Source organism: Esox lucius, chromosome 12 (assembly GCF_011004845.1).
Source record: "Esox lucius isolate fEsoLuc1 chromosome 12, fEsoLuc1.pri, whole genome shotgun sequence".
Taxonomy (NCBI): domain Eukaryota; kingdom Metazoa; phylum Chordata; class Actinopteri; order Esociformes; family Esocidae; genus Esox; species Esox lucius.
In genome coordinates, this window is record NC_047580.1 from 32332894 (window position 1) to 32358130 (window position 25237).

The 25237-nt window shown below is 39.3% G+C and overlaps 4 protein-coding genes across 4 annotated transcripts; 3 read left to right on the forward strand and 1 right to left on the reverse strand.

Annotated features, from left to right (window-relative positions):
- snrpg (small nuclear ribonucleoprotein polypeptide G) lies at positions 1-3053 on the forward strand. The gene is made up of 4 exons (XM_010893200.3): positions 1-131; positions 628-650; positions 928-1052; positions 2837-3053. Exons 1-4 carry the CDS (start codon positions 100-102, stop codon positions 2885-2887), a joined length of 231 nt encoding a protein of 76 aa, XP_010891502.1. The 5' UTR covers positions 1-99; the 3' UTR covers positions 2888-3053.
- Positions 3054-3857: 804 nt separating this feature from the next.
- On the forward strand, positions 3858-9571 carry plpbp (pyridoxal phosphate binding protein). Its single transcript, XM_010893199.5, has 8 exons — positions 3858-4022; positions 7063-7170; positions 7358-7393; positions 7500-7575; positions 7997-8137; positions 8411-8553; positions 8673-8771; positions 8930-9571. Exons 1-8 carry the CDS (start codon positions 3936-3938, stop codon positions 9083-9085), a joined length of 846 nt encoding a protein of 281 aa, XP_010891501.1. The 5' UTR covers positions 3858-3935; the 3' UTR covers positions 9086-9571.
- A 378-nt stretch (positions 9572-9949) lies between these two features.
- tmed4 (transmembrane p24 trafficking protein 4) lies at positions 9950-12814 on the reverse strand. Its single transcript, XM_010893198.4, has 5 exons — positions 12612-12814; positions 12209-12309; positions 11951-12076; positions 11329-11475; positions 9950-11170 (listed from the first exon to the last, which is right to left on the reverse strand). Exons 1-5 carry the CDS (start codon positions 12748-12750, stop codon positions 11021-11023), a joined length of 663 nt encoding a protein of 220 aa, XP_010891500.1. The 5' UTR covers positions 12751-12814; the 3' UTR covers positions 9950-11020.
- Positions 12815-12883: 69 nt separating this feature from the next.
- On the forward strand, positions 12884-22635 carry fam50a (family with sequence similarity 50 member A). Its single transcript, XM_010893196.3, has 13 exons — positions 12884-13191; positions 13361-13445; positions 13571-13670; positions 13852-14000; positions 14101-14177; positions 14370-14436; positions 14615-14676; positions 15071-15147; positions 20211-20265; positions 20372-20420; positions 20516-20586; positions 20758-20868; positions 22532-22635. The coding sequence occupies exons 1-13, from the start codon at positions 13081-13083 to the stop codon at positions 22538-22540; spliced, it is 1023 nt and encodes a 340-aa protein (XP_010891498.1). The 5' UTR covers positions 12884-13080; the 3' UTR covers positions 22541-22635.
- The last annotated feature ends 2602 nt before the right edge of the window (positions 22636-25237 follow it).

The window sequence follows — 25237 nt, forward strand, 5'->3', positions numbered from 1 at the left end:
TCTTTATTGGCTCGCAGCAAAATATGCGCACGCTTTCCGCTTTTTGACCAACGCAACGCAAGGCTCACGAACTGAAGGCCCATAACAAAAACAAGAAACATGAGTAAAGCACATCCACCAGAGTTGAAAAAGTGAGTGATTTTCTAGTAAAGATTTTGTTTTCTAATAAGTGTATTCGATTATATTTAGCTTCGCTTAATTGTAAATGAAGTTGCTAACAAAGCTACCGGTAGCTAACTAACTAGCTCGTTATTTTTGCTAGTGAAATTGCTAACAACGGGTATTCGTTAGCTAAATAAAGCGATCGGTGGTCACGTATCTCATGTTTCTGTATACAAACTGATGTGTTTTGAATGGATGAGTTCTCTGATTCTGGGTTTCTAATTGTTAATTGTGGTAGGGTAGTTCTTGACCGTCGCGCATAAACGAGTTCCTTTAGTCACTGTCTTGAACATGCTTTGGTAACGCACAGAAGTAAAGTTGTAGCTAAGGTTATTTAAAAATGTTCTGTCTGCATAAGTTTTCTACAAACGTGTGAGGACTATCAGAACCGACCGTTTCGCTTTACTCCCACTGTCAGTGTGTCCGGCTATTTGAAACGAATGATAAATGTTCTTCTATTTTCAGGTTCATGGACAAGAAGCTCTCTTGTAAGTAAAAATTGTATTCACAAATTCAATATCCATGGTTCTGATTTGAAAAGACAAATGTGTTTTTGCATGCGTGAAGAACGGAAAGAAAAGTGTTTCCTATGTTGGCTTGGCGTATTGCCTCATGAACTGTTCTTGAAATGTAGTTGAGGGCCTGTTTTACCACAAGGATCTTTATTTGAACATATCCTAGGTTTCTGACATATAACTTTTCTTTAATTTGATGCCTTTGGGAAAATAGGCTTATGGTCTGAATGTTTTGCATTTCCCCCCTCAGTGAAGCTTAACGGTGGCAGGCAGGTCCAAGGAGTCTTAAGAGGGTTTGACCCCTTCATGAACTTGGTGATGGATGACTGCTTGGAGATGGCCCCTGGAGGAGTACAGAACACGATAGGAATGGTGGTCAGTACCTACAGCTAACTACAGTACCTCAGAGGATGGAGGCATTTTGGCTTTCATGTATTGTATATTTCTGTATGCCATTCTTTCATTGATCAACAGCAACGGTGTGTCAGGTGCCCCTATAATTAAAAAGCTGAATGCTAATACAGTGTCATAAACTTTGATCTCTTGATGTACAGTTGTGCTCAAAAGTTTGCGTACCCTTGGAGAATTGGTAATATATGTCCATTTGTAAAGAACATGAGTGAGCAGGCAAAACATGTCTAATGGGATTCACATTCAACTGTAGGTCATAACAGAATGGCACCATCATAAAACATGGCAACAAAGGAAAAAAATTAACTGACCCCGTTCAAAAGTCTGCATACCCTTAGTATTTAATACTGTGCATTGCCCACTTTAGCATCAGTGACAGCGTGCAGTCTTTTGTAATAGTTGTCTATGAGGCCCTGAATTCTTGCAGGTGGTGTAGCTGCCCATTCGTCTTGGCAAAATGCCTCCAGGTCATGCAAAGTCTTTTGTCGTCTTGCTTGCATGAACTGCATGTTTGAGATCTCCCCAGGGTGGCTCAATGATATTAAGGTCAGGAGACTGTGATGGCCACTCCAGAGCAGTCACCTTTTTCTGCTGTAACCACTGGAGGGTCAACTTGGCCTTGTGCTTAGGGTCATTGTCGTGCTGGACAGTCCAAGAATGTCCCATGTGCAACTTTTTTGTGTAAAAGAATGCAAATTAGTGTGCCAGAAGCTGTGAGGTGTGTCAAGGTTTAGTCGGGATATTGTATCTGGCTTTTTTATGGTGTTGGCACAGTAAAGGCTTCTTTCTCGCTACTAAACCATGCTGCTCAATTTTGTTAAAATATCGTCATATTGTGCTCCTTAAAACAACCACATCATCTTTTTCCAGAGCAGCCTGTCTTTCTCCTGAGGTTACCTTTGGGTTTTTCTTTGTATCGCCAACAATTCTTCTGGCAGTTTTGTCTGAAATCTTTCTTGGTCTACCTGACTTGGCATCAACCGATCTCCAAATGTTTTGTCATTTGACAGTTCTTTTCTGCTCCCCATGGCTCAGTATCTAGCCTGCTCAGGGCATCCATGTGAGAGATAACAAACTCATTGATTATTTATACAAAGACATTCATTGCAATCAAAAAGCCACAGGTGTGGGAAATTCTACTTTAATAGCCATTTTCACCTGTGTGTGTTACCTTGTGTGTCTGTAACAAGGACAAATATTCAAGGGTATGTAAACATTTGATCAGGGCCATTTGGGTGATATCTGTTGTCATTGTGATTTTAAAAAGGAGCCAAACAAATATGTGATGATAAATGGCTTCATATAATCACGATCCTTGAATAAAATACATGATCAGTCATTTTTAAAATCAATGCCCAAATGTCACAATTTCTGCCAGGGTATGCAAACTTCTCAGCACAACTGTATATAAATGGATAAATATGTTCACATCAGCTGTAAATTAATGTATTGGATATATTCACTCCTCATATCCTGTTATCGTATTCGCTTACAGCATCATTACACCAACTAAAATAATGGGTCTTTGTGAATGTACTTTACAAATTAAGGTGATTTTGTTATATACAAAAATAATAACAGCAAGGTAGTTTAAAGTTGTGGTTCACTATTGAATTCACATGTACACTGTTTTTCTTCTTAGTTTATTACTCAGGTTGTTGTGGAGGTGACACCATGACAATGTAGTTCTATATTTAATCCAATTCTAATTTGGAAAATGGTTTTGGTTTTTGTTTATCTGTCTGTAGGTAATCCGAGGAAACAGCATCATCATGTTAGAGGCCCTTGAACGAGTATAATGAAGTGGGATGGCAAAATTGGATTGAATGTTAATGGAAACCTGTCATATTTCTTTTGTAATTTCCTTGTTTTTTTCTGGACTATGTAACAATCGCAGACACTTAAATTTGGAAATGTTTTGAATTGTGTAATCTTGTTAATAAATTTGGGTATTTGTTTTCATTATTTTAGTGTACTTTTTTAAACTCTATATACATTTGTAGTGCTTGATTACAGTTGACATGGTGTGCATAAATCCGAATTTAGGATCCCTTTAAGCTACTGCCAAAAACGTCAGCGTCTCAGAAACATTACATGATACAGAACAAATTTATAGTAATACAATAGCTAACGAACAATCTGGTCTTCAGATCCGGCCGTCAGTGTGTTGTACTATAAACACTTGATTGTTTTAGCATGTTATTTCATTAAAAAATGCTTCTGTATACACATTACCTAGCTAATGTAGTAGCAGTTTATTCTCGATTTGGGAAACATTATAGAACATATTTTCCAGTCCATTGAACTGAAAGTGAGTGTCTTTGTGACATGAGGTACTTAATGACTACCACCACAATTATTATTAAAAAAAAAAAAACATTTTGGGGGGGGGGGGGGGGCAATTAAACTCACTACAAACATTTTTGAAAAATACTTGAATAATTTGTTTTCTAAATTCAACCTAACCAGCCTTCAAAACAAATGTGAAATATTTTTGCTACGTCTCTAATATGTATATAGAAGCATAGCTGTAGAAAATGCGTGGCAATGGCATGCCAATCAGAGTTACGATTAGGTGCAAAAGTTTGTTACTGAAACACATTTTACTAAATCGCAATTTATTACGGCAATGCCCTTATTTCTGTCTTGAGCACAATTTACACTGGATTGAATGAACACGTGTTCATATATTAAAAGCCAACAGAAGAGGCCGCCCTCCCTCCTTTCATGGGCTAGTAGGATACATGAAGCTGTTAAAAGAACTGTAGTGAACGGACTTTTATTTTGGCACGTTGGTTTTGCTTACGCACACTGTCCGTACCATTGGTTGCACAGTGTGTTGAGGGCATGTGGAACGTCGGTATGTCGGAGGTTGGAAAAGCGTTACAAGCGGTGGTAGACAGGGTAAATAAAGCGGCGTCTCGTCGCCCAAAGGTAAGTCGAGTTCGGTATTACCTTGTCAAGAACCAGTAGCTTACCTATACTTTGGACACACGAGTTTTTAATCAAGTAAGCTGCGGTAGAGCAGTTATGTAAGGCAAAATGCATCAACCTTCGAATTGCGGTGACACTAACATGCACGTTACATTTTGACATATAGTTAACGATTTTACAAACGCAGCCTATAATGGCATGGTGTGAACGAACCCAATTGAAAAGCACGCGCTGCATGCATCGTGGAGATATACCGATTTGCTCACGACTTGCTCCTTGTCTCGTGGTCTGTTATCATGGTGAAGTCAACAATGATTTTTAAACGTTGTAAAACATTTACTCTATTAACTTCTATTTACTCTTGGGTTGTTAGTCAACAATTTAATCAGTAAATGTTGCACATACCACCACCACTGAATACACGTTAAAGACTAAGAGTTGATAGTTCTTACAAAATTAGGAGTAACTCGTTTTTTTTTCAAAAGGAGCTTAGTTAGTGGGCGTGGCCAGAGGAGTGGCAGTAGGCGACGTTGTCTTGTCACCCACTCAAAATACACGTTTTCGAGGCCGCTACCTGTGCTTATAGTCTTTAAGACGAATTTCTACAAAGACGCTGATAGAAATGTTTATAATTTTAATGCATATTTTTCTGGCATTCTTAATATTTTGTCTTGGAGCTGTGAACAATGGCGCTGCAAATATGGTTCACACATTCAGCGTTTTAGAAGTGTATCCTATATACTGTAGTTCATCAGCGAAATTACATGTCACACTGTTAAGGATATTTTACAGATCCATATCCTATGATATCATATGAAGTTATTTCGCATATGATGTTATCCTGAGCGACCTGGTAAAAAAAATCAATTCATGTGTTGATTTTAAACATAGGCCAATTCATGATTAAAACACGGTGATCAAAGCAGCTGATATGTCATTTTAAAGTATACTTTATGAAAATATGTAAAGGATTGATCAGGTGGTATTAATACAAAACAACCCGTTTCGCTGTCAGTGCCTATCCATAGTAGTTTACCCGCGCAATAAGTCCAAAAGGCTCCGCATTGAGAGAATATAACCAGGTTTGAATGCTAGCTGTCATGTTTGTTCTGCCTACAAATCTCATCGGAATATTAAGACACTGCTGCTGAGATTGACGAACACATTGGCAGCACGGTTTCTGATCGTTTACCATCTTGATCGTTTTCTGATTTATTTGCGTGCATTTTAGCATGAAATGTAGGCTTATAAAGTTAACAAGTACTTGTTTGCTACATACCATTTCTTATTTTCAAAAATAAAAACACTATGGTTTTGACTAGCAATTATTCAAGCCATTGTTGGAGGAACAGTACAAAACTAAGTTTGAGATTGAGTTAGAATGTTGAACCTAGGTGAAATCAGTTTTATATTCGAGATTCAATAGACCTTGTGGTCAATTTAATCTATTCGAAATTCAATAGACCACATTCGTTCGGGCTCCCTTCCACATTTAGGGGCCGTGGTAAAAGAGTAAACCAGGTACTTGCTTAAATGTCAGCAGACGAATAGAGTGTTCAAAAAAATTAGGGGAACACGTAATCTCAGTATAACACCAAGTCAATTAAACTTTTGGAATATCATTCTGTAAGGAAGCATAAGCCATTGTGAATCAATGCCACCTGTTTTGGTGCAAATTAACAGGTGCACTAGAGGCAACAGCAAGACAACCCCCAAAAAGAGAATGATTTTGCAGGTGGTGCCCACAGACGATTTGCTCTCTCTTTATCCTTCCTGGATGATTTTTCTCAAGCTTTGCATTTTGCCAGTGTCTTTGTCACTACTGGTTGCATGAGGCGGTACCTACAGCCCATTCAGGTTGGACAGGCAGTCCAGCTCCTCCAGGATGGCACATCCACAAGGTTTGCTGTGTCTCTCAGTACAGTCTCAAGAGCATAGAGGAGATACCAGGAGACGGGCCGTTTCATGAGGAGAGCCATACAAGGCTATTAACCCAGCAGCAGAACCGGTATCTTTTGTGCAAGGAGGAACAGGAGGAGCACTGCCAGAGCCCTACAAAATGACCTCCACCAGGCTACTGGTGTGCATGTTTCTGACCAAACTGTCAGGAACAGACTCCATGAGGGTGGCATGAGGGCCTGGCATCCTCTAGTGGGACCTGTGCTCACTACCCAGCACCATGCAGCTCGATTGGCATTCGCCAGAGAACACCAGAATTGGCAGGGCTAGCTATATACTCTTTTTAACTCTCACTACATACTTGTCGGGTGCCATGTCACAAGAATTGTGCCGGATGACACTGTGTTGTTCGGTGCATTTGACGAATAAACCCTGGAACTTGAAAAAAGCTAAATAATATACCACATTTCATATTGTCAAAAATACTTGTTAATAATCAATTGGAAATGCATTTAATTTTGTATATCCTAAAATCCCTTTTCAATAATTGTCATCAAAACTTCAAACCTGATGCATAGTACTACAAAAATAAGGCATATTTCAACCTTTGTTTTGGTGGATAATTTTTTTCTTTCTTATTATTCAGGAAAAAACATTTACATCTGTATATCTTCAATATCTTTTTCAATAATTGTCATAGAAACATCAAACCTGATGCATATTATTCTAAAAATAGTTGACCAACCTGTGTTTTGGTGAAAAAAGTAATTATGGATTTATAAATAATCAATAAATCCAATGAAAACACATTTACTATATCTTCAATATAGTTCTCAATAATGGTCATAGAACATGAGCTTATAAGAAAATTCTAAAGTCGTGAACTCGATCATTGGGAAGTGGAAGAAGGTCGGGACCATCTAGTACTGGCTGTCTGGCCAAACGAAGTAACTGGACAAGACTCTTTGTCAGGGATGTGACCAAGAACCAAATGGATGTTCTTAGAGATCTAGAGTATCTCTGCTGAGATGGGAGAACCTGCCGGAAGGACCGCCATCTCTGCAGCCCCCCCCCCCTTGCCATCAATCATGAGAATATAATATTACGTTGCTCTTTTTTTGTCTCACTTGTCTGGTCTAAGACGTTGCCCGCGGTACCGCCCCGCCTGGTAGCCGTCAGTAAGACCAAACCACCGGAGATGGTGATCGAGGCATATCGAAACGGACACCGTAACTTTGGTGAAAACTATGTAAGTACTGTACTGTTTTGTGCTGGTCCACTTCAACTCAGTCAGTAGAGGTTGGTGTGAATGACAGTTATAGTTATAAATATTATATGTGATGGGAAACTATAACACAGGTACATGCAAAAACATTTATAGAGTTATTACTATTTGTGGAGTCTCTTTTCTTTTTAATTGTATCCCTGACTTTTAGGTTAATGAACTTGTGGATAAAGCTTCAAATCCTCAGGTTTGTTCAAAGGCTTAGTCACATTATTCATTATCTGGTTTACAAAACAACAACAAAAACAACACGTTTATATAACACTTGAAATCAAAATCAAATTTTCCTCTAGGTTTTAGAATCATGCCCAGAAATCGAGTGGCATTTTATTGGCCATCTACAGAAGGGTAATGTCAACAAACTTTTGGGTAAGTAGCATGTCACATTTTATTCATTTAAAAGAAATTGCCAGTGTTTTATTTGTGCACCACAGGCATTCATTTTGAGCTGGGTCACGTGGACAGAAAATTGATAAATTCAGATACATTTCATGTAGTGACATGACAATGATAAATATAGAACAATATGTTAATGACATTGTTTGAGTTTTGCCAGTTTTTTTTCTTTATGGCCAATTAAAAAACTTCTGTCAGTTGTGACATTAACAATCAATCATTAGCTAACATATTTGATAAGGAACGATACATGCCTGTGAAAAGTGGTTTATCAGGCTAGTCCTTTATGTATGTAACAAAGGGGTCCGAAACTGAGAGGTCGCCACATTCTGTTCTGTCAGGACCCGGCTCAAAATGAGACCGTGTTAAACTCTGCACCCCCCAAAACCCACAGGTGTGCCAAACCTGTTCATGGTGGAAACGGTCGACTCTGTCAAGTTAGCTGACAAAGTGAACAGCTCCTGGCAACGGTTGAGAGCAGCTAGCACCCGGAGGTTAAAGGTCATGGTGCAGATCAACACCAGCGGAGAGGAAAGTAGGTGGATGTACGCACGCACGCACACTTTAAATAAGTTACGATTGATCCCACAAATCAGCCCACAAGTAAATTTCAAGAAGGACTCAAATGTTAGAGGCCTCTATGCCAGTGTACCCAGGGTTCAAAGGCCACCAGTGTTCAGGACTAGTTCAGCTATGGATTTAATTACATTTCGCTATAATAGTGAATAGTAATAAGTGAGTTTGAATCCAATGAATCATTGGTATTATTGTTGACAACAAAAAGGACTAGTGCTGTGTTCTCCCCCAGGTAAATATGGACTCCCTCCTGGCGAGACCGTGAACACGGTGAAACACATTCTAAACAAATGCTCTGCCCTACACTTCTCTGGGCTCATGACCATTGGGCGTTACGGCTATGACCTAGCCGATGGCCCTAACCCAGATTTTCAGGTATATATATTTTTTGTTTTGTTGCAGTGGCGATTACCCCAACTTCATGTTAATATTTAAGGTGTGTGTGTGTGTGTGTGTGTGTAGAAATGACAGGTTTGCTGTGCGTTATCAACCAGGCTTTGCTGAGTCAACGACAGGTGGTGTGTGACAGTCTGCAGATCCCTTTGGAGAATGTAGAGCTCAGTATGGGCATGTCCATGGACTTTGAGCATGCGGTACGTTCCACCTTCTCAGTGTTTAAAAACTGATATTATGCTAATTCCGAACACAAGTAATTGCTGGATGTGCAGTAAGTTAGCTTACCGATTACTTCTCCAAGGCTTACTCCTGCCGTCTGTATTTGCTGAATCTATCTGTGATGCTCTTTCTTTAGATTGAGGTGGGTTCCACGAACGTGCGAGTGGGCAGTACTATTTTTGGTAACCGGGACTATCCCAACACCCCTACTCCAAGCCCAGAGAAGAAGCCAATGGTACCGACAGAAGACGCAGCTAAAAAGATGGAGTGCCTCACCGTTACAGAAAAGTGAAATTTCTTCTTCCTCAAGTCAGCCTGAAAAGGAATATATTGTTGAGATTTTTTTCTGGAGAACAAAAATAACTGTGCATTTGTACGGTATATCTTAATGACGTTATTGGTTCTTCTAGAAGCAATTCAACTGGTTTCTATGGAGCATTCATATTAGTATTTTTGAATGGCATTCAATCAAAAAGTTGACATTACAAGATTTCTCTTTTACTACTCCTCACATGACAGATATTAGTGTATGATATTGGACATTCAGTAAACATCTGGACTCTTTGCTAATCTTACATTATGTATTGTTTTACACTAACACATAGGTCCGCGTCAAAAGACTGAGGTTATTTCTACTCTAGCAAAGCCTCTGTTGATTAAATTTGAGTCTATATTCACAATCTACATGTTGTCACTATACAACTCTTAACCATGTTCAATATCCTAGAAATCATGTATCTTAGTGATAAAATGCCCCCCCCCCCCCCCAAAAAACAAATCTGCAAGGTACTTTAATAAACACAAGCTTCCCTTTATAATTATATATTGTATTGTGAATCTAATTGTTTTCTAATGGCGTCAAATACTTTGTATCCTTAATAAACAACAGAACTGCAGATGGCGTGAATCACACTGCGTTTACACATTGTTGCAGTGTTGCTTCCCGATATTTTTGGTCTGAAATATGTGTTGGCTTGTTGGGAGATGAGAATGAACCTATGCAAAAGAAAATTGTTTGTTCTATACTGTCATTTATGGCACAATGATGATGGAGACTAAAACCATTAAGGTTACATGAAATTAATGTGGCAAAAAATTAAAACAAGCCACAAGATTAAGTTGATACTGTGCTGAGGAAGCTGGCATGCAATAAAACAATTATTTAAAGAATTGGTTTATTTTCTTTCCTGTTTGGGAAATGCAATTGTGTGTACCATAAACAAACAAAACACTTTTTGTTTTTAAAGTGGATTAAATTGACAGCCATGAAATACATTTCATACTTACAAATTAAGACCAACATATGTAAATGCATACCTCATTATTAACCTGAAGTATCAGGTGGTAATGAAATGGGTTCAGTTCCACATCTAGTTTACAGGGGAAACAGAAGCTAGGTTGAATTCCCCCAAAACACACTGTTTCAGTTACTGGGGACTACAGACGATATCATTCATTTTACTTCAACTATCTTACACCCATCTAGATTGTAATGAAAATCATAAATCGGTTTAAAACAACTTTTGAGTATTTCAACATAAAACATTTTTTTTATGTAATAAGCAATTGTTTCAATGGTCTTTAAAAATAAGAGTGGACTCGACCAAACTGTAGAAATACATACAGTACCAGTAAAACATCAGGACTTACTCATTCAAATCAATGGATAAGGAAGCCCAAATATTTGACTGGTACTCTAAATAATGCCTTGATGGCACTCTTCAGAAGATGTTAAGGAATTGCATGCCAATCTGCTCTTGAAATGTTTTTTTGGAAATTAACAGGTTGTTACTGAGCTAAACCTGTTAATAGTTGTTAAAATCATATACTGGTATATTAAAAATTAAATCTTTAAATAAACCAATAGTTATGCAGTACAGAGAAAGATCAAATGTATGCAAAACATTACTGATCATTATCAGGTACTGCTCAGTCTCAAGTTGAAATTAAAATGTAGTTTGTTAACTTAGGAACATGTGTCCCTTTATATGTTGTCCAAAATTAGTTCATACAAAACAAGACAAGGATTTTGACAATTAGGTGCAGCTTACTCTTTAGAAATAATTTAAGAAAAATGAATAACGGACTATAGTAAAACACACCAGATGGTCGCAATCCATTTGCTTCCTTGGTTTAAGTGTCTACTAGTCACAACAAAACCATGTCTGTCCACTAGGCCGCGCTGCACATATGTTACATCCCATCTGCCGGCGTAATCCTGCGGGCATCACACCAACTTCTTTGCCTCGAAGAAGCTCTTGAGGTGCTTCATCTGCCAGATTCCAGTGATGATGAGGATGACTGTCTGAGCAATAGACCACCAAAGCACGCGCTGGTTGGTGCTCTCGCTTGTCATGCGGAAACGCTCCTCGCGATACTGCAATGAGACGCATAATTACTGACTGAAGAGATGTTGCCTTTTCCACAGCACAACTTCATACGACTGTGCATGTTCAAACGTTCCAATATTGTCACAATGTTGTGGCTTAATTTTATTTATTTAAAGAGAAAAAAAGATTATTTATCTGAACTCACCCGCTGGTAGTTTTGCTCCTTCTGAATTTGTTCTACTTGGTCTAGTAATTGTCGAGCTCTTAACTGCAGCTCTGTGAGCTTGTCTTTTGCTGCGATTTCAGGGTAGTTGTTGGTATGCTCACCAACCTGAATGTCCAGGTGCACTCTCTATGAGGTGGAACACAAGGTTAGAATCCCACAGGGATGTAAAAGTACAAAGTAAAAGTACTTGGTTGTTTTCACCAGTTTTATAAAAGTTCCTAATTAAGACTTAAATTACAAGGTAATTACTAACTAACCAGTGACCTAAATGGATAATGTTTCATTTTTACTGTATTACCCAGTAGTTCGTTATGAGCTCCCGTTGCCCTAGTACTTTAGGTCTCAATTACAAACTTCCTTAAAGTGGTGAAAACAGCTGAACCCAGCTGAGTGCTTTAACTTTTTATTCCACTACTTATTTTGATGAAGATTCCGCTCCCCCCACTACATCACGCTGAACATCATCTTCAGCATGATACAGAGCAATAAGTAGTGGAACGAAAACACACACACCTTGTCCCAGGCTACAGACGTGCGTCTACACTTCATGAACAACTTTTAGCGAGCTGTAAATGCCCTGAACAACGCATGCACCTCCTACCAGTTTGCCTCCTGCAAAGAGGGCCATCTTGGTTGAGTTGGAGTGCAGGCAGATCTGATGCTCGCCTGGCGTGTGGGAAGTGAAGGTGAAACGCCCATCGGACCCGTACTGCCGGGAGAGGATTATCTAGAACAGACAGTTGGAGAGGAGCCACAGTGGTGATGTACTGTGTGTTTACTATATACAAACAATGTGGTGACTAAACAAAAGTGTGGTACACTTTATTTTTGGGGCTCCTGTCTTAGTTTTGGATTAAACCTTTGTATCAGGATCCTTGATCTCCACATGCATTCCGAGGCCAGGGGTGGCTGGGAGGAAAGATCCCGTCTGCTTGTCCCACAGCTGGGTCCTGTATTTCCCTAATAACAAAGAAACGCAAGGAGTTAAATAATCTAATTACAGGCTGTTCCACGTATCCTCAATAGAGGGCATAATCTACATCCCATAATACAATGCAATGCCACTAGTAATTTTCATCTCATATTTTGTAGCTGACTAGGAAACATTATAAAGAATCATGAGATATTTTTCTATTATAAAATTAACATCCGTAGCTAAGGAAATTAAATATTGTATCGCTAAATTAGTGGTTGAATCAATATAGCCCATTAGGTAGAGATTGCTAATGTTAGCTACAGCTAACGCTAGAAATATAACTTACCAATAACCATAGTTTCATCGGGAATTTCCTCTATGAAGCATTTTTTCTCAGTCTCTCCAATGTGAAAATAGAGAGCATTACATGGAGACAACCAAGCAAATAATATAATAATTCCTGCGTGAGGTACGGTGAGCATCATGTCAAATTTGCTTTGTTGTCACCATCAGCAGGTTCAATGCAGCAGTATATGCAAGCAACTGACGTTACAGCACTTTATTTTGAAATAGTGAAATTTCCCGGAAGTAGTTGCACGGACTTTGTAAAGGGTCACACATTACCCACAATGCAATTCACTGAGACCATTTTCGGTTGTTATGATGCGAAGATACCTCTACACCTACTAAAATATTTCGCTATATGCAGGTCTTCGCTATTTTAAACAGTGTTGAAATTTAGACACTGTCTGGTACTGTTGCAGTTGGATACTTTTTCAGATAATTATTGTTGTTTGAATAACAAAGGTCTCGTTATGGCGCAGTACAAGGGAGCAGCGAGCGAGGCTGGAAGAGCCATGCAGCTGATCAAAAAGCGTGAAAAAGAAAGGGAACAACTTTCTCAGCTGAAAGAGAAAATTGCTCAGGTCAGCTTTTTGTTAGTTGGATAATTTAGTTGCATATTTACTGTTATCTTATTGCTGAATGTCATCAAAACGAAAAGCTGACTTTCCTAGTTATTGGACTGTACTTTGACGTCACAGTCAACTCATGTTGCTGTGTTCTTGTTTTTCCTGTCAAAATGATCTCCTGCAGGACAACATGGTCAAATCAAACATTGACAAGAAGTTCTCTGCGCATTACGATGCGGTGGAGGCAGAGCTCAAATCCAGCACTGTTGGTAAGTTTAGATGTTCAGCAAGTTCATTAGAAATGACTTTTCCCATGGCAAATACAGCACTTGATATAGATGATACATTCTTGAATACACAACTGTGAAGAAAAACAACCCTGCTCCTTTGTCAGGTCTGGTGACACTGAATGATATGAAGGCCAGGCAAGAGGCTCTTGTGAAAGAACGTGAAAAGCAGCTTGCCAAAAAGGAGCAGTCAAAGGAGCTGATGTTGTGAGTTGCTGACACTTTGTCCTGCAATTATGTGTACCATAAACAAACAAAACACAATGTTCATTTTTTAAGTAGATTCAATTTTAAGCCATTAAATAAATGTCATACCACTGACCACAGGTTACGTATTTCAACATCTCTCGAAAACTGTTGTCTGTTTCTCGCCGGTGCTTACCTTCAGGAAACTGGAGAAACAGAAGGAGAAGAAGAGGAAAGAGGAGCAAAAGAGAAAGATTGCCAGTTTGTCCTTTAATCCGGACGATGAAGAGGATGAGGACGAAGTGGAGAAAGAGGAGACAGAGGATGAGGAAGAGGAAGAAGAAGAGGACTGTGAGTGATGCTTAATGAGTTGTTTGTAAGCACAAATCGTATTTATATTTATTTCTAAAAACAATAGGCCTACATGAACATTGACTCTTATTTTACAAAGATTTTCCTGCAAAGAAGAAGAAGCTTGGGAAGAACCCAGATGTGGACACCAGCTTCCTGCCGGACCGTGACAGAGAGGTGACCCTCACACATTGCATACAACACGTCACATTCACGTTCTGCACATCACACATCATTGAAATGGACACACCACGTGAAGCAAGCTCTTCTTTGAACTCATAGCCAGTATATATATACAGGGAGTTGACTGAGTAAATGTATTATATCAACTCGATTCTAAATGTGTGTGTTCACTGTGCGCGAGATCAGGAGGAGGAGAATCGTCTTAGAGAGGAACTGCGCCAAGAGTGGGAGGCAAAGCAGGAGAAGATCAAGAGTAAGTGTGACAGTAAATAAGCAAAATCTACATGAATGTCCCTGGTGTCCTTTTATGTGGCTCCCTGGCTTGTGGGAACAATGAGCTCAAATGAGCAATTTCTCAACTCCGCTAATAACCACCTTGCCATGACAGTGACACTTACTGGTAACGACGTTAACATTTGCCTTTCCTGCAGGTGAAGAAATAGAGATCACCTTCTCTTATTGGGATGGATCGGGGCATCGTAAGACTGTCAAGGTACTGTGGGAGGAAACTTTTTGCTCAATGCCGTTAAAAACGACACATTAACCTCCTCCTCGTGGTATGTATCACACAGTACCGCAAGAGTTTATTTTCGGGGGCCTTTTGCAGTAAAACATTTGATAAAAATGTCAGGAGTTTGTTTGAGGACATTCTCCCACCACATTGTATGATTGTGTGTGATTGTAATCCAGGGATAATATTGTCCGTTTCAGGTCTCAATCTGCTTTGGGGCCGACTTATAGAGAATTGGCCATGTACAAACAACTTTTTGTAATTCTCATAATTTATCCCTTTCCATGTGCTTTACCAAGATTTGCCCCCGGCCGAATCTCATTGCCTTTCTCTACTGTAGCGTGTTTCAGTGTGTTTTTAACTGTGTTTTCTGCAGATGAAGAAGGGCAACACCATGCAGCAGTTCCTTCAGAAGGCACTAGAGGTCCTCAGGAAAGATTTCAGTGAGCTCAGGTAATAGGCCAATATAGTGAATGCAGCAATGGCCTTGAATTGTCTGTTTAAAGTGAACATGTGGGCCAATGCCCACTGATATTATTGCATTTCTCTTGATGTTATTTAAAATAGTAACCATAAGTATTGTAAGCACTTGTATTACAAGACTTTTCTGAAAGTTCTTAAAATATTAACACAAATTATTTTAAAAAACGTGACTGATTCCATGTGAAGCTCCACCAGAGCTTTCAAAAACACATTTGAACAATTTTAAATAGATTTTATTTTACAATTGCTTTTATATAATCTAGAACCCAATAAACTATGTATTAACCAATTGATAAAACTAACATGTTTTTATAATGTTCATAAAGGTACGGCTTCACTTGTTTAGAAAATTATCTCTTGACTAATATCGGACTAGTACCACAGGTCTGGAAAATAGTTTTTTGATGAGAGCACAACAGTGCAGTTCTTGACAGCCCTGGGATGGGAATAAACCAGACGTACACAGGCTACATCAGCTGGTGAGCTGTGAGAAGCAATGTGTAGTAAGAGAGGCTCCGCCCTTCCTCTGATTAATTGCATCACACAGGCTCCAGCCTGCCTCTGATTTATCATATCACAAAGTTGCTTACTTGTCAGTCTAGCTTTCTCAGTGTACTTGTTTAACACCCAAATGTTTTTACAAAATAATAACAGCATTGTATTAACAGGTCCATTATGTCTGTATACACTCACCTAAAGGATTATTAGGAACACCTGTTCAATTTCTCATTAATGCAATTATCTAATCAACCAATCACATGGCAGTTGCTTCAATGCATTTAGGGGTGTGGTCCTGGTCAAGACAATCTCCTGAACTCCAAACTGAATGTCAGAATGGGAAAGAAAGGTGATTTAAGCAATTTTGAGCATGGCATGGTTGTTTGTGCCAGACGGGCCGGTCTGAGTATTTCACAATCTGCTCTGTTACTGGGATTTTCACGCACAACCATTTCTAGGGTTTACAAAGAATGGTGTGAAAAGGGAAAATCATCCAGTATGCGGCAGTCCTGTGGGTGAAAATGCCTTGTTGATGCTAGAGATCAGAGGAGAATGGGCCGACTGATTCAAGCTGATAGAAGAGCAACTTTGACTGAAATAACCACTCGTTACAACCGAGGTATTTTGTGAAGCACGCACAACCTTGAGGCGGATGGGCTATAACAGCAGAAGACCCCACCGGGTACCACTCTACAAATAGGAAAAAGAGGCTACAATTTGCACGAGCTCACCGAAATTGGACAGTTGAAGACTGGAAGAATGTTGCCTGGTCTGATGAGTCTCGATTTCTGTTGAGACATTCAGATGGTAGAGTCAGAATTTGGTGTAAACAGAATGAGAACATGGATCCATCATGCCTTGTTACCACTGTGCAGGCTGGTGGTGGTGGTGAAATGGTGTGTGGGATGTTTTCTTGGCACACTTTAGGCCCCTTAGTGCCAATTGGGCATCGTTTAAATGCCACGGCCTACCTGAGCATTGTTTCTGACCATGTCCATCCCTTTATGACCACCATGTACCCATCCTCTGATGGCTACTTCCAGCAGGATAATGCACCATGTCACAAAGCTCGAATCATTTCAAATTGGTTTCTTGAACATGGCAATGAGTTTACTGTACTGAAATGGCCCCCACAGTCACCAGATCTCAACCCAATAGAGCATCTTTGGGATGTGGTGGAACGGGAGCTTCGTGCCCTGGATGTGCATCCCACAAATCTCCATCAACTGCAAGATGCTATCCTATCAATATGGGTCAACATTTCTAAAGAATGCTTTCAGCACCTTGTTGAATCAATGCCACGTGGAATTAAGGCAGTTCTGAAGGCGAAAGGGGGTCAAACACATTATTAGTAAGGTGTTCCTAATAATCCTTTAGGTGAGTGTACATTAATGCAATGTAATATAAGGAAATGCCAATGTCATATCGGCAGTAGTTTTGGAGTTGTAGTGTTTCACAACATTCATTCACCAGAAGTGATTTTGGTCAACATTCTCTGTTAATAAATAGAGAGAAAAAAAGAACTTGCCCTCTCCTCCATCTGGTCAAGTCACCAAAACATCTCTCCTCAAATAAAGCAATGGCCAACAGGGGCCAGTAGAAACGCACTGTTGTTTCCTGGTTGCTAACATTTTTGAAAGTTCACCCCAAAACAATGTACCAAGTAGTGTTAGGAATTAATCTAAATCAATATTTTACATATTTTTTTCTTAATATTCCCTTAATTTTTTTAATGCCAAAAGCGAAAGAAAAACTGGCATGAGAATAAGTGAGACTGAGTATCAAGAATGTCTTTTATTAATTGTAAAACAATAGTTCAGGCATGCCATGCTCCTTTGAGTGAAGCCTGTAGGAAGGTAGTTTATAAAGTTTGTTTCTCACAACTATTTCAGTTTCCCGGCAGGTAGAAGCTTGTTGTCATGAATCTAATCCTGGAGGCAGCAATTATATAATTGGTTGAAGTTCTCTGCTTGCATTTCACTTGCTCTGAGAGGAACTTTAACAGTGGTTATGGCTTGTCACAACCATACCTGAACCCTTACTTTACCTATTCACTAACTCATTGTTTAAGTATCTAACCACGTGAGTATCTAACCACGTGAGTATCTAACCATGTGAGTATCTAACCATTTGAGTTAAACTTGGAGCAAAAAAAAACACTTAAAATGCTCTGATGACTTTCTATGCACATTCAGTGGACTTTAGCATATATTAATGTACCATTCATAGGCACTATTACACTTATATTTATAATATTTCCTATTTCTTTCATATTGCCCATATAACCCTTTTCTACACTCTGTGGAATTGCTGCTAGTTTACATTATGTATTTGTGTCCATCTTTTTCTTTTCTTTTATCCAACTGCGTAGATGTCACGTGCCATGTCATAGGGATTTCACTGCTCAGAATGACACTGTTATTGTGTGCATTTGACAATAAAAAGACTACTTTGCAACTCTGAAGTCCCGCAAAGTCAAACATCAGCCTCATCACTTAGGTGATTTCTGTCTTCAGTTGAAAATCCATGTTTCCCCCCACTGCATTTCAGAGCCAGTTTTATGTAGCCAAATCTCCACCCAGGGAAAGGTCCTGATTCTGGCCCATTACTGTATAAAAGCCCTGACACACAACTTCACTATACTTTTTATTTGATCAATTTGGCAGCCTGCTGATTCACAGAATATTCTAGTCCATTCTAAACTAGGCTCCTTTGCGCCCCGATGTCAACCATTGTTTTTGCTTAACCTGTTCTGTTCAGTCATGTTACAGTGGATCAACTAACACACTCCCCAAGGACTTTGTCCACATTTGGTTTCAATCTGGAATGGAAATTGATTCAATTAGGATTATTATTTATTAAAACCATGCCCCGTCCTTTGAAGGTAACATTTGTTTTATGTTAAACAAAACTAAATCCACCCCTCTTAGTCCATATAACCACCTCTGGCAGCTAGTACTGCCTTGGCACATCTGTTTCCGGCGATTTGGACAATTCTTGTCAGAATTGCTCATGCTCTGAAGTTGGATGGACTGCGTTAGTTACCAGCAGCACCTTTTGAAGTCTTGTAAGTTGTCAGTTGATCTGAGATCTGGGCTTTGACTGGGCCATTCTAGGTCACTCAGTTCTTTGATCTGTGTAGCTTTGGCTGTGGGTTCGGAATCATGGTGAACCACTGCAACATGAAGCACTCTGCTACCGTCTCTTGCAGACTGATGCAGGGTTTCCTCTAGGCTTTTCCTATGTTCTGACAGGTTTCCCTGTCTTTGCCGGCTATTGCCGTCATTACGCTTTACTCTGGGGAAGTGTTCTCAGATAGACCTTTTTCTCAGGTAGGTTTTTAGCTAGGTGCGGCGCATAGGATTTTGTTTTGAAATTCGGTCTCATCTATCCTGAGAATCTTTTCCCGCTTTTCAGCAGTCATCCACATACTATATGCAAAAATCTAGATGGGCTTTTAACCTTGCTTGTCAATATGGTCCAGCTTTGTTCAGTACTCCAGTAATAGTTTACATATGGACAGCTCTCCCATACTGGCTACAAAACACTATTTCCTTTAGTTACTTTTGCCATCTTGGTGGGTTCTCTGAAGTGGAAGGTTATTGGCTAATCAAAAGGAAATAATATTTAATGTGTTTGGGATATTTAGTTTATAGTCTAGTCCTAATTGGTGCCATTCCAAAATGTTGTTTTATTGTGTTTAAAAGGTCTTTGTGGGGTATGGTTGTATTGGATTTGATCTCTGTCAGACTCTGGAACCCTCCAGAAACGGGTGGATTTAATCTGAGACACTTTAATTTCACAGAGGTGAACTCTATTCAACTGATTGTATACCAATTATTCATCCTTACGGCAGGAATGTAAGGATGAATAATTGCAAAATAAACACATAATTATTTTGTTGTTAAAAACAAATGGCACAAATACACTGTAGATCAATCTTATAACATCATAAATCCATTTCCAAGTTCCAGATTGTAGCACTACAAAATGTGCAGGGGGTGGAACTCTGAAAATGTTGTTATTCTCAATTGGGCAAAACATTTTTGTGTCGAAATACTCAAAAATGTATGTTGACAGTCTGTGCTTTTGCCTCATCGGCCTAGTATTCTATTACAACTAACATTGATGATTCACTCGTTCGGTCTATCACCTGCAAGACATATAGAAATTCACTAAAGGAAAGGAATAGGAAACCATACCAGAAGGTTAAAATGCCTATAAGGTCAATTATCCCTTCAGAGTGAATTATGGAAAATTACCTTATTTCGAAAGGAAGCATTATTTTTGGGATCTGTCATGCCGTTCTACAACAAAGGGTATTTGTTTCAACCTTTGCTAAACTTAAGACTTTTGCTAATGCGCAAAGTCTTTAATTTCATGTAACATCCATAACCGCCAAAGGGTACGGTAGAGCCACTTCAAATTAATTTATTTATTTGAACATTCCCGAGAGCCAATGAAGTTATTTGCTTCAGTACATGTGTGTTTATTTTGCCTTGGAAAGCCTCTCAGATGTTGGATGTTCCTCACAGGGCCGCTGGAGTGGAGCAGCTGATGTACATCAAGGAGGATCTGATTATCCCACATGTGAGTGCCGCCGCCGTGCAGCTACGTCCATCTGAACGCCATTACACGTGATTAAGCTCGCTTCTTGATCTCAAACTGATTCATGTATGTTTGTTTTATTTTTTAGCATCACAGCTTTTACGACTTCATCGTGACTAAGGCTCGCGGCAAATCTGGTCAGTCGGTGGACATTTCCAAGGTCTTCTAGAATGACAGGTATAATTATCTGTAAACTCTTCTGATTCTTTTGTTGTTGTCTTTTTTACCGCAGGTCCACTTTTTAGCTTCGACGTCCACGACGACATCCGCTTGGTGAACGACGCCACTGTCGAAAAAGACGAGGTTAGGACACGTTTCATTCCATACCGTCCTGCATCACTTATTTCATTTTCCTACCAAACGATGTTTTTGCAGCACCTAATTCCCCTCCCAAGTAGGTGTGGTACTTTTTAAAAATGAACGGTATTTGTCGGTGCAGCTTTAACGCCGCTGTTTCTCCTTGGTGGAGTACAGTCTCATGCGGGTAAAGTTGTCCTGAGGAGCTGGTATGAGAAGAACAAGCACATCTTCCCGGCGAGCCGCTGGGAGCCCTACGACCCAGAGAAGAAGTGGGACAAATACACAGTCAGTATCATCTTCACCATAACATACTGCCATAATCTACTCCACAGTCAATGGAATGGCTTCCCCGTGGTTTGGGTTTTTTTTAGTTACCTGAACATTATTGTAGGTTCACTGTGGAGCAGGTTGTGTAATTGAAGGTGCATGTGCCTGAAACTCACTCCCAAATCTGGCAACCCGGAGCACTTTGTCTTGCGGCCAGTCAAACATCATGGCAAATAAATCGTCAAAAGAATGTAGCATCATGTGCTGTATGGGTTTTCGTGCCGGGTGCATTTTGATTTACAGTGGCTCTCAAAGGTATCCCCTTGGGATAGTTTCCATGTGAAAGGGGATTTTATTAGGAGCTTTTTCTGCTGATTGGCATGTCCAAGTGTAAAATAATCCAGGTATTTTCTCAAATTTAACAGCTGTGTAGTAAGATTCCTAACAATAATTTTGGGGGAAAACGTCATCACGCTCAATATGAACATACCATCAGTGCTATTACATTCAATACCAACATATCCCAGTGCTATTGGTCCCTAAGGACTCTGTGTCAACATATGACAAGTGTTGTTCATCGTCTGAACCCGGCCATTAGGGGCAATTATGAACATATTTACAGTTAAATAGACGGGCTGTTTGCCAGGGCCGTTGTGATTGGGGATGGTATGCGGCCGTTTACGCAACCAACTTCATCAGGCCTTGGCCATTATATTATAGCAAAACATTAAGGAGCAACATAATAGCCAGTCATTCAGGACCAGTAGTGCTGGGGATATCATCATCATCATCATCATCTTCTTCCGCTTATCCGGGGCCGGGTCGCGGGGGCAGCAGTCTAAGCAGGGATGCCCAGACTTCCCTCTCCCCAGACACTTCCTCTAGCTCTTCCGGGGGGACACCGAGGCGTTCCCAGGCCAGCCGGGAGACATAGTCCCTCCAGCGAGTCCTAGGTCTTCCCCGGGGTCTCCTCCCGGTGGGACGGGACCGGAACACCTTCCCAGGAAGGCGTTCCGGAGGCATCCGAAAAAGATGCCCAAGCCACCTCAGCTGACCCCTCTCGATGTGGAGGAGCAGGGGCTCTACTCTGATATGTGGACAGCAAATTTTGGAGAATATGTGGAAAGAGTAGAAGATTGCTATTCACCGAAGATCCTTATCCAACTTGACAGAATTTGAGCAGTTTTGCAAAGAAGAATGGACTGACATACTGTGCGCAGATGTGCAAAGCGAGTAGATCCAAATTCACTCATGGGTGTAATTGCTGCCATAGGTATCTCTACAAAATATTGACTAAAGGGGGTGAATACCTATGCAATCAACTATTTTTAGTTTTATATTTATAATTATGCTTTTGTGCTGATCCGTGACAAAACTCGTTATAAAAATTTTATTTTATTTATTTTATGTCATAGAATGTGGGAAAGTCCAAGACTACTTTTGAGAGGCATTGTATAGCCTTTTTAAACGTCTTTCCCGCATCAAACCATAATGTCTAGATGCATACTCTTTTTGACATTGTGCTTGTCAGTGTTTTAAAACTTTGCATGCATGGGCCTGTTCACATTTATCAAAGACATGGGGGAAGACTATTTCAGGACACTACAATATGAAGTACATATTTTTATTCTGCAGATGTTGCACAATATTAATTGTTATTGATATATTTCTTGTTTTTCAGATCCGGTGAAGAAACTGAAAATTCTGTATCATTCTGGACACACATTTTTATTTCAGCATTGTTTTACTGTTAATGTAATAAAGAATTTTACTTTCAGATGAATAGTCTTTGCTTTAAAGAATTAAGTTACTCTTCATTGTTACTCCTAAACATTTTATTTCTGTTACCTAAATTATTGATGCCTTAGAAACCATTGTGATTTATTTTCCCTACAATAAACCAAACTGTTCTTTAGGAAATATTCCAACTTCCATTTCTGTGAAAATGTGATCCTGTTTTTTAAATACAAGAAAAACGATTTGTCAGCTTTTATGATTTAAATTAAGTCAACTTTACATGATTGGCTTTTTATTGTACAACACTGTTTTCAAAAAAGTTGGGACGCTGTGTAAAATGTATACGAAAACAGAATGCATTGATGTGCAAATCATTTAAACCCTATATTGAATAGAAAAAAGTACAAACATCAAATATTGAAACTGGGAATTCTTATTGTTTCTTGAAAAATATAAGCCCACTTTGAATTTGATGCTAGCAATACCTTTCAAAAAAGTTGGGACAGAGGCTACAAAAGACAGGAAAAGATGTGTAGGCCTAATGCTAAAAAAAATATACCAAATGGAATAACACTAATTAAGTCAATTGTCAACAGGTCAGTAACATGATTGGGTAATAAAAGATCATTCCAGAGACGACGGGCCTTTCAGAAGTGAGGATGGGGAGGGGATCACCACTCTTTGAAAGTCTGTGCAGGCAAATAGTGCAACAATTTAAGAATAATGTTACTCCGTGTACAATTACAAAGAGTTTGGGGGGCGCATCATCTACAGTATATAATATAATTAAAAGATTTAAAAAATCTTTTTTTTAGACAAGGCTGAAAAACAACATTGGATGGCTGATCTTCTGGCCCTCAGACGGCACTGCATTAAAAACAGACACCATTCTGTACTGGAAATAACCGCATGTGCTCAAGAACACCATTCTCTGATTACACTGCATCTGCAAGTTTAAATTCTACCATGCAAAGAAAAAAACATACAAACAAGATCCAGAACCGCCACCTTCTTTAAGATGGGCTGAGGCAAAGTGGAAAACTCTTGTGGTCTGACAAATCAATTTTTGCAGTCCAGACCTGTCACGCTTTATCTGGTGCATTATGAAACGAAGAATACTGTGGAGCAGCTGAAATCTTATACCAAGCAGGAATGGAAAAACATTCCACTTCCAAAGCTACAGCATTTGGTGTCCTCAGGCTTTACAGAGTAGGGGAGAGCAGGGTTTGTTGTCACACTTTTCACAGTGTGTAACATTTACAGGGCACAATACAGCACAATGCGATACATTTCATACCAAATTAAAGAAGGAAGTCTTGGGGACATATTTTGTATTCATTCATATCTTATTTCAGTACAAAGTTGTAGACCATTAAATAGAGAGTGAGTACTTGTGACACTTTTGCCCCATCAGTGGGTAAGTTGTCACATTGAATAATTAACAAATAAGACCACAACTTGTATAATATTGATTTCAAATTCAAAACCGAATCCAACTTAATTAAAGAACTTAAAAAAAACATGCCTAGAAAATATGTCAAATCATGCCTTTCAATCAAAACAATAATGCTGGCATTACAACTGCAACTTCACCTGTCTCACAGCCTTTAACATTGTCATTCTCTGTGTTTTATAATTTCTTACAATCTTTCCTTCCCCTCTTTCTTTCCTTCCTTCCTTCCTTCATTTCCTCTTTTATTCCAAAACACATTTCCTCATAGCAATTGCATATTCATTACATCCTTAATACATCCTCCTCCCTTTCTTCTATCCTTGTTTCCACAATGCAGTTCATAACACCACACTAAATTCATGACACTGTATGAAGTAGTGTGTGTGTGGATATACTGTCTCATACAGTAGGCAAGTAGTGTGTTAGTAGACATGCGCACACACACCCCAGAGCCTGTCTTGTGTAGTCCAGGGTGTACTGCTCTAAACTATACATATATATAACAATCCATTTACAGTAACATTTAATACCATCAGACCTGATGATACAATATATTTTTTTTTAATTTAGCATGTTCTGTGTATCCATGTATACTGGGGCAAGTTGTCACATGTGAAGACTTGCCCCAAGGTCATTGAGACAACTTGCCCCAAACTGACGTGTGCTAAATCTCAGGGTTAGTTCAACTTAGGACTACAGCTGAAGTATCAAAAGACAAGTTATTGTCACCTCTACTCAGTGCGAAATTATCATTTTCAATGTTCATACCTAACAGAGTGGCACTTTTTTACTTTTGAAGGGGGAAAGTAAGAAACTTGTGGTCACCTCAGATTAGAGTGATCTTGACCACATGTGAACAGGAAGTTGTCCATAGAACATGTAGTCACACAATGCAGCTATTTGATTTTTGAGGTAGCACCTCAGGTGTTGGATGTATGAACAGTGTGACAACTTACCCGTGTGACAACTTACCTGGCTTTCCCCTATTTTCAAAAGAGGTGATGCAACACAGAGGTAAACATGCCCACGTCCCCACCTTTTTGAAACGTGTTGCTGGCATCAAATAAAATGGGCATGTGTTTTTCCAAAAACAATACCATTTCTCAGTTTCAACATTTGATATGTTGCGTCTTTGTACTATTTTCAATTAAATATAGGGGTACATGATTTTCACATCATTGCATTCTGTTTTTATTT

Coding starts and splice junctions, on each gene's coding strand:
- tmed4 (XM_010893198.4), bottom strand. CDS start 12,750: ATGATGCTCACCGTACCTCACGCAGGAATTATTATATTATTTGCTTGG. Junction 12,310..12,611: donor CGATGAAACTATGGTTATTG/GTAAGTTATATT, acceptor CTTTGTTATTAG/GGAAATACAGGACCCAGCTG. Junction 12,077..12,208: donor TCAAGGATCCTGATACAAAG/GTTTAATCCAAA, acceptor TGTCTGTTCTAG/ATAATCCTCTCCCGGCAGTA.
- plpbp (XM_010893199.5), top strand. CDS start 3,936: ATGTGGAACGTCGGTATGTCGGAGGTTGGAAAAGCGTTACAAGCGGTG. Junction 8,138..8,410: donor CAACACCAGCGGAGAGGAAA/GTAGGTGGATGT, acceptor GTTCTCCCCCAG/GTAAATATGGACTCCCTCCT. Junction 8,554..8,672: donor GCCCTAACCCAGATTTTCAG/GTATATATATTT, acceptor GTTATCAACCAG/GCTTTGCTGAGTCAACGACA.
- snrpg (XM_010893200.3), top strand. CDS start 100: ATGAGTAAAGCACATCCACCAGAGTTGAAAAA. Junction 132..627: donor CATCCACCAGAGTTGAAAAA/GTGAGTGATTTT, acceptor TTCTATTTTCAG/GTTCATGGACAAGAAGCTCT. Junction 651..927: donor CATGGACAAGAAGCTCTCTT/GTAAGTAAAAAT, acceptor TTCCCCCCTCAG/TGAAGCTTAACGGTGGCAGG.
- fam50a (XM_010893196.3), top strand. CDS start 13,081: ATGGCGCAGTACAAGGGAGCAGCGAGCGAGGCTGGAAGAGCCATGCAG. Junction 14,178..14,369: donor TGCCGGACCGTGACAGAGAG/GTGACCCTCACA, acceptor GCGCGAGATCAG/GAGGAGGAGAATCGTCTTAG. Junction 20,421..20,515: donor TAAGGCTCGCGGCAAATCTG/GTCAGTCGGTGG, acceptor TTTTTACCGCAG/GTCCACTTTTTAGCTTCGAC.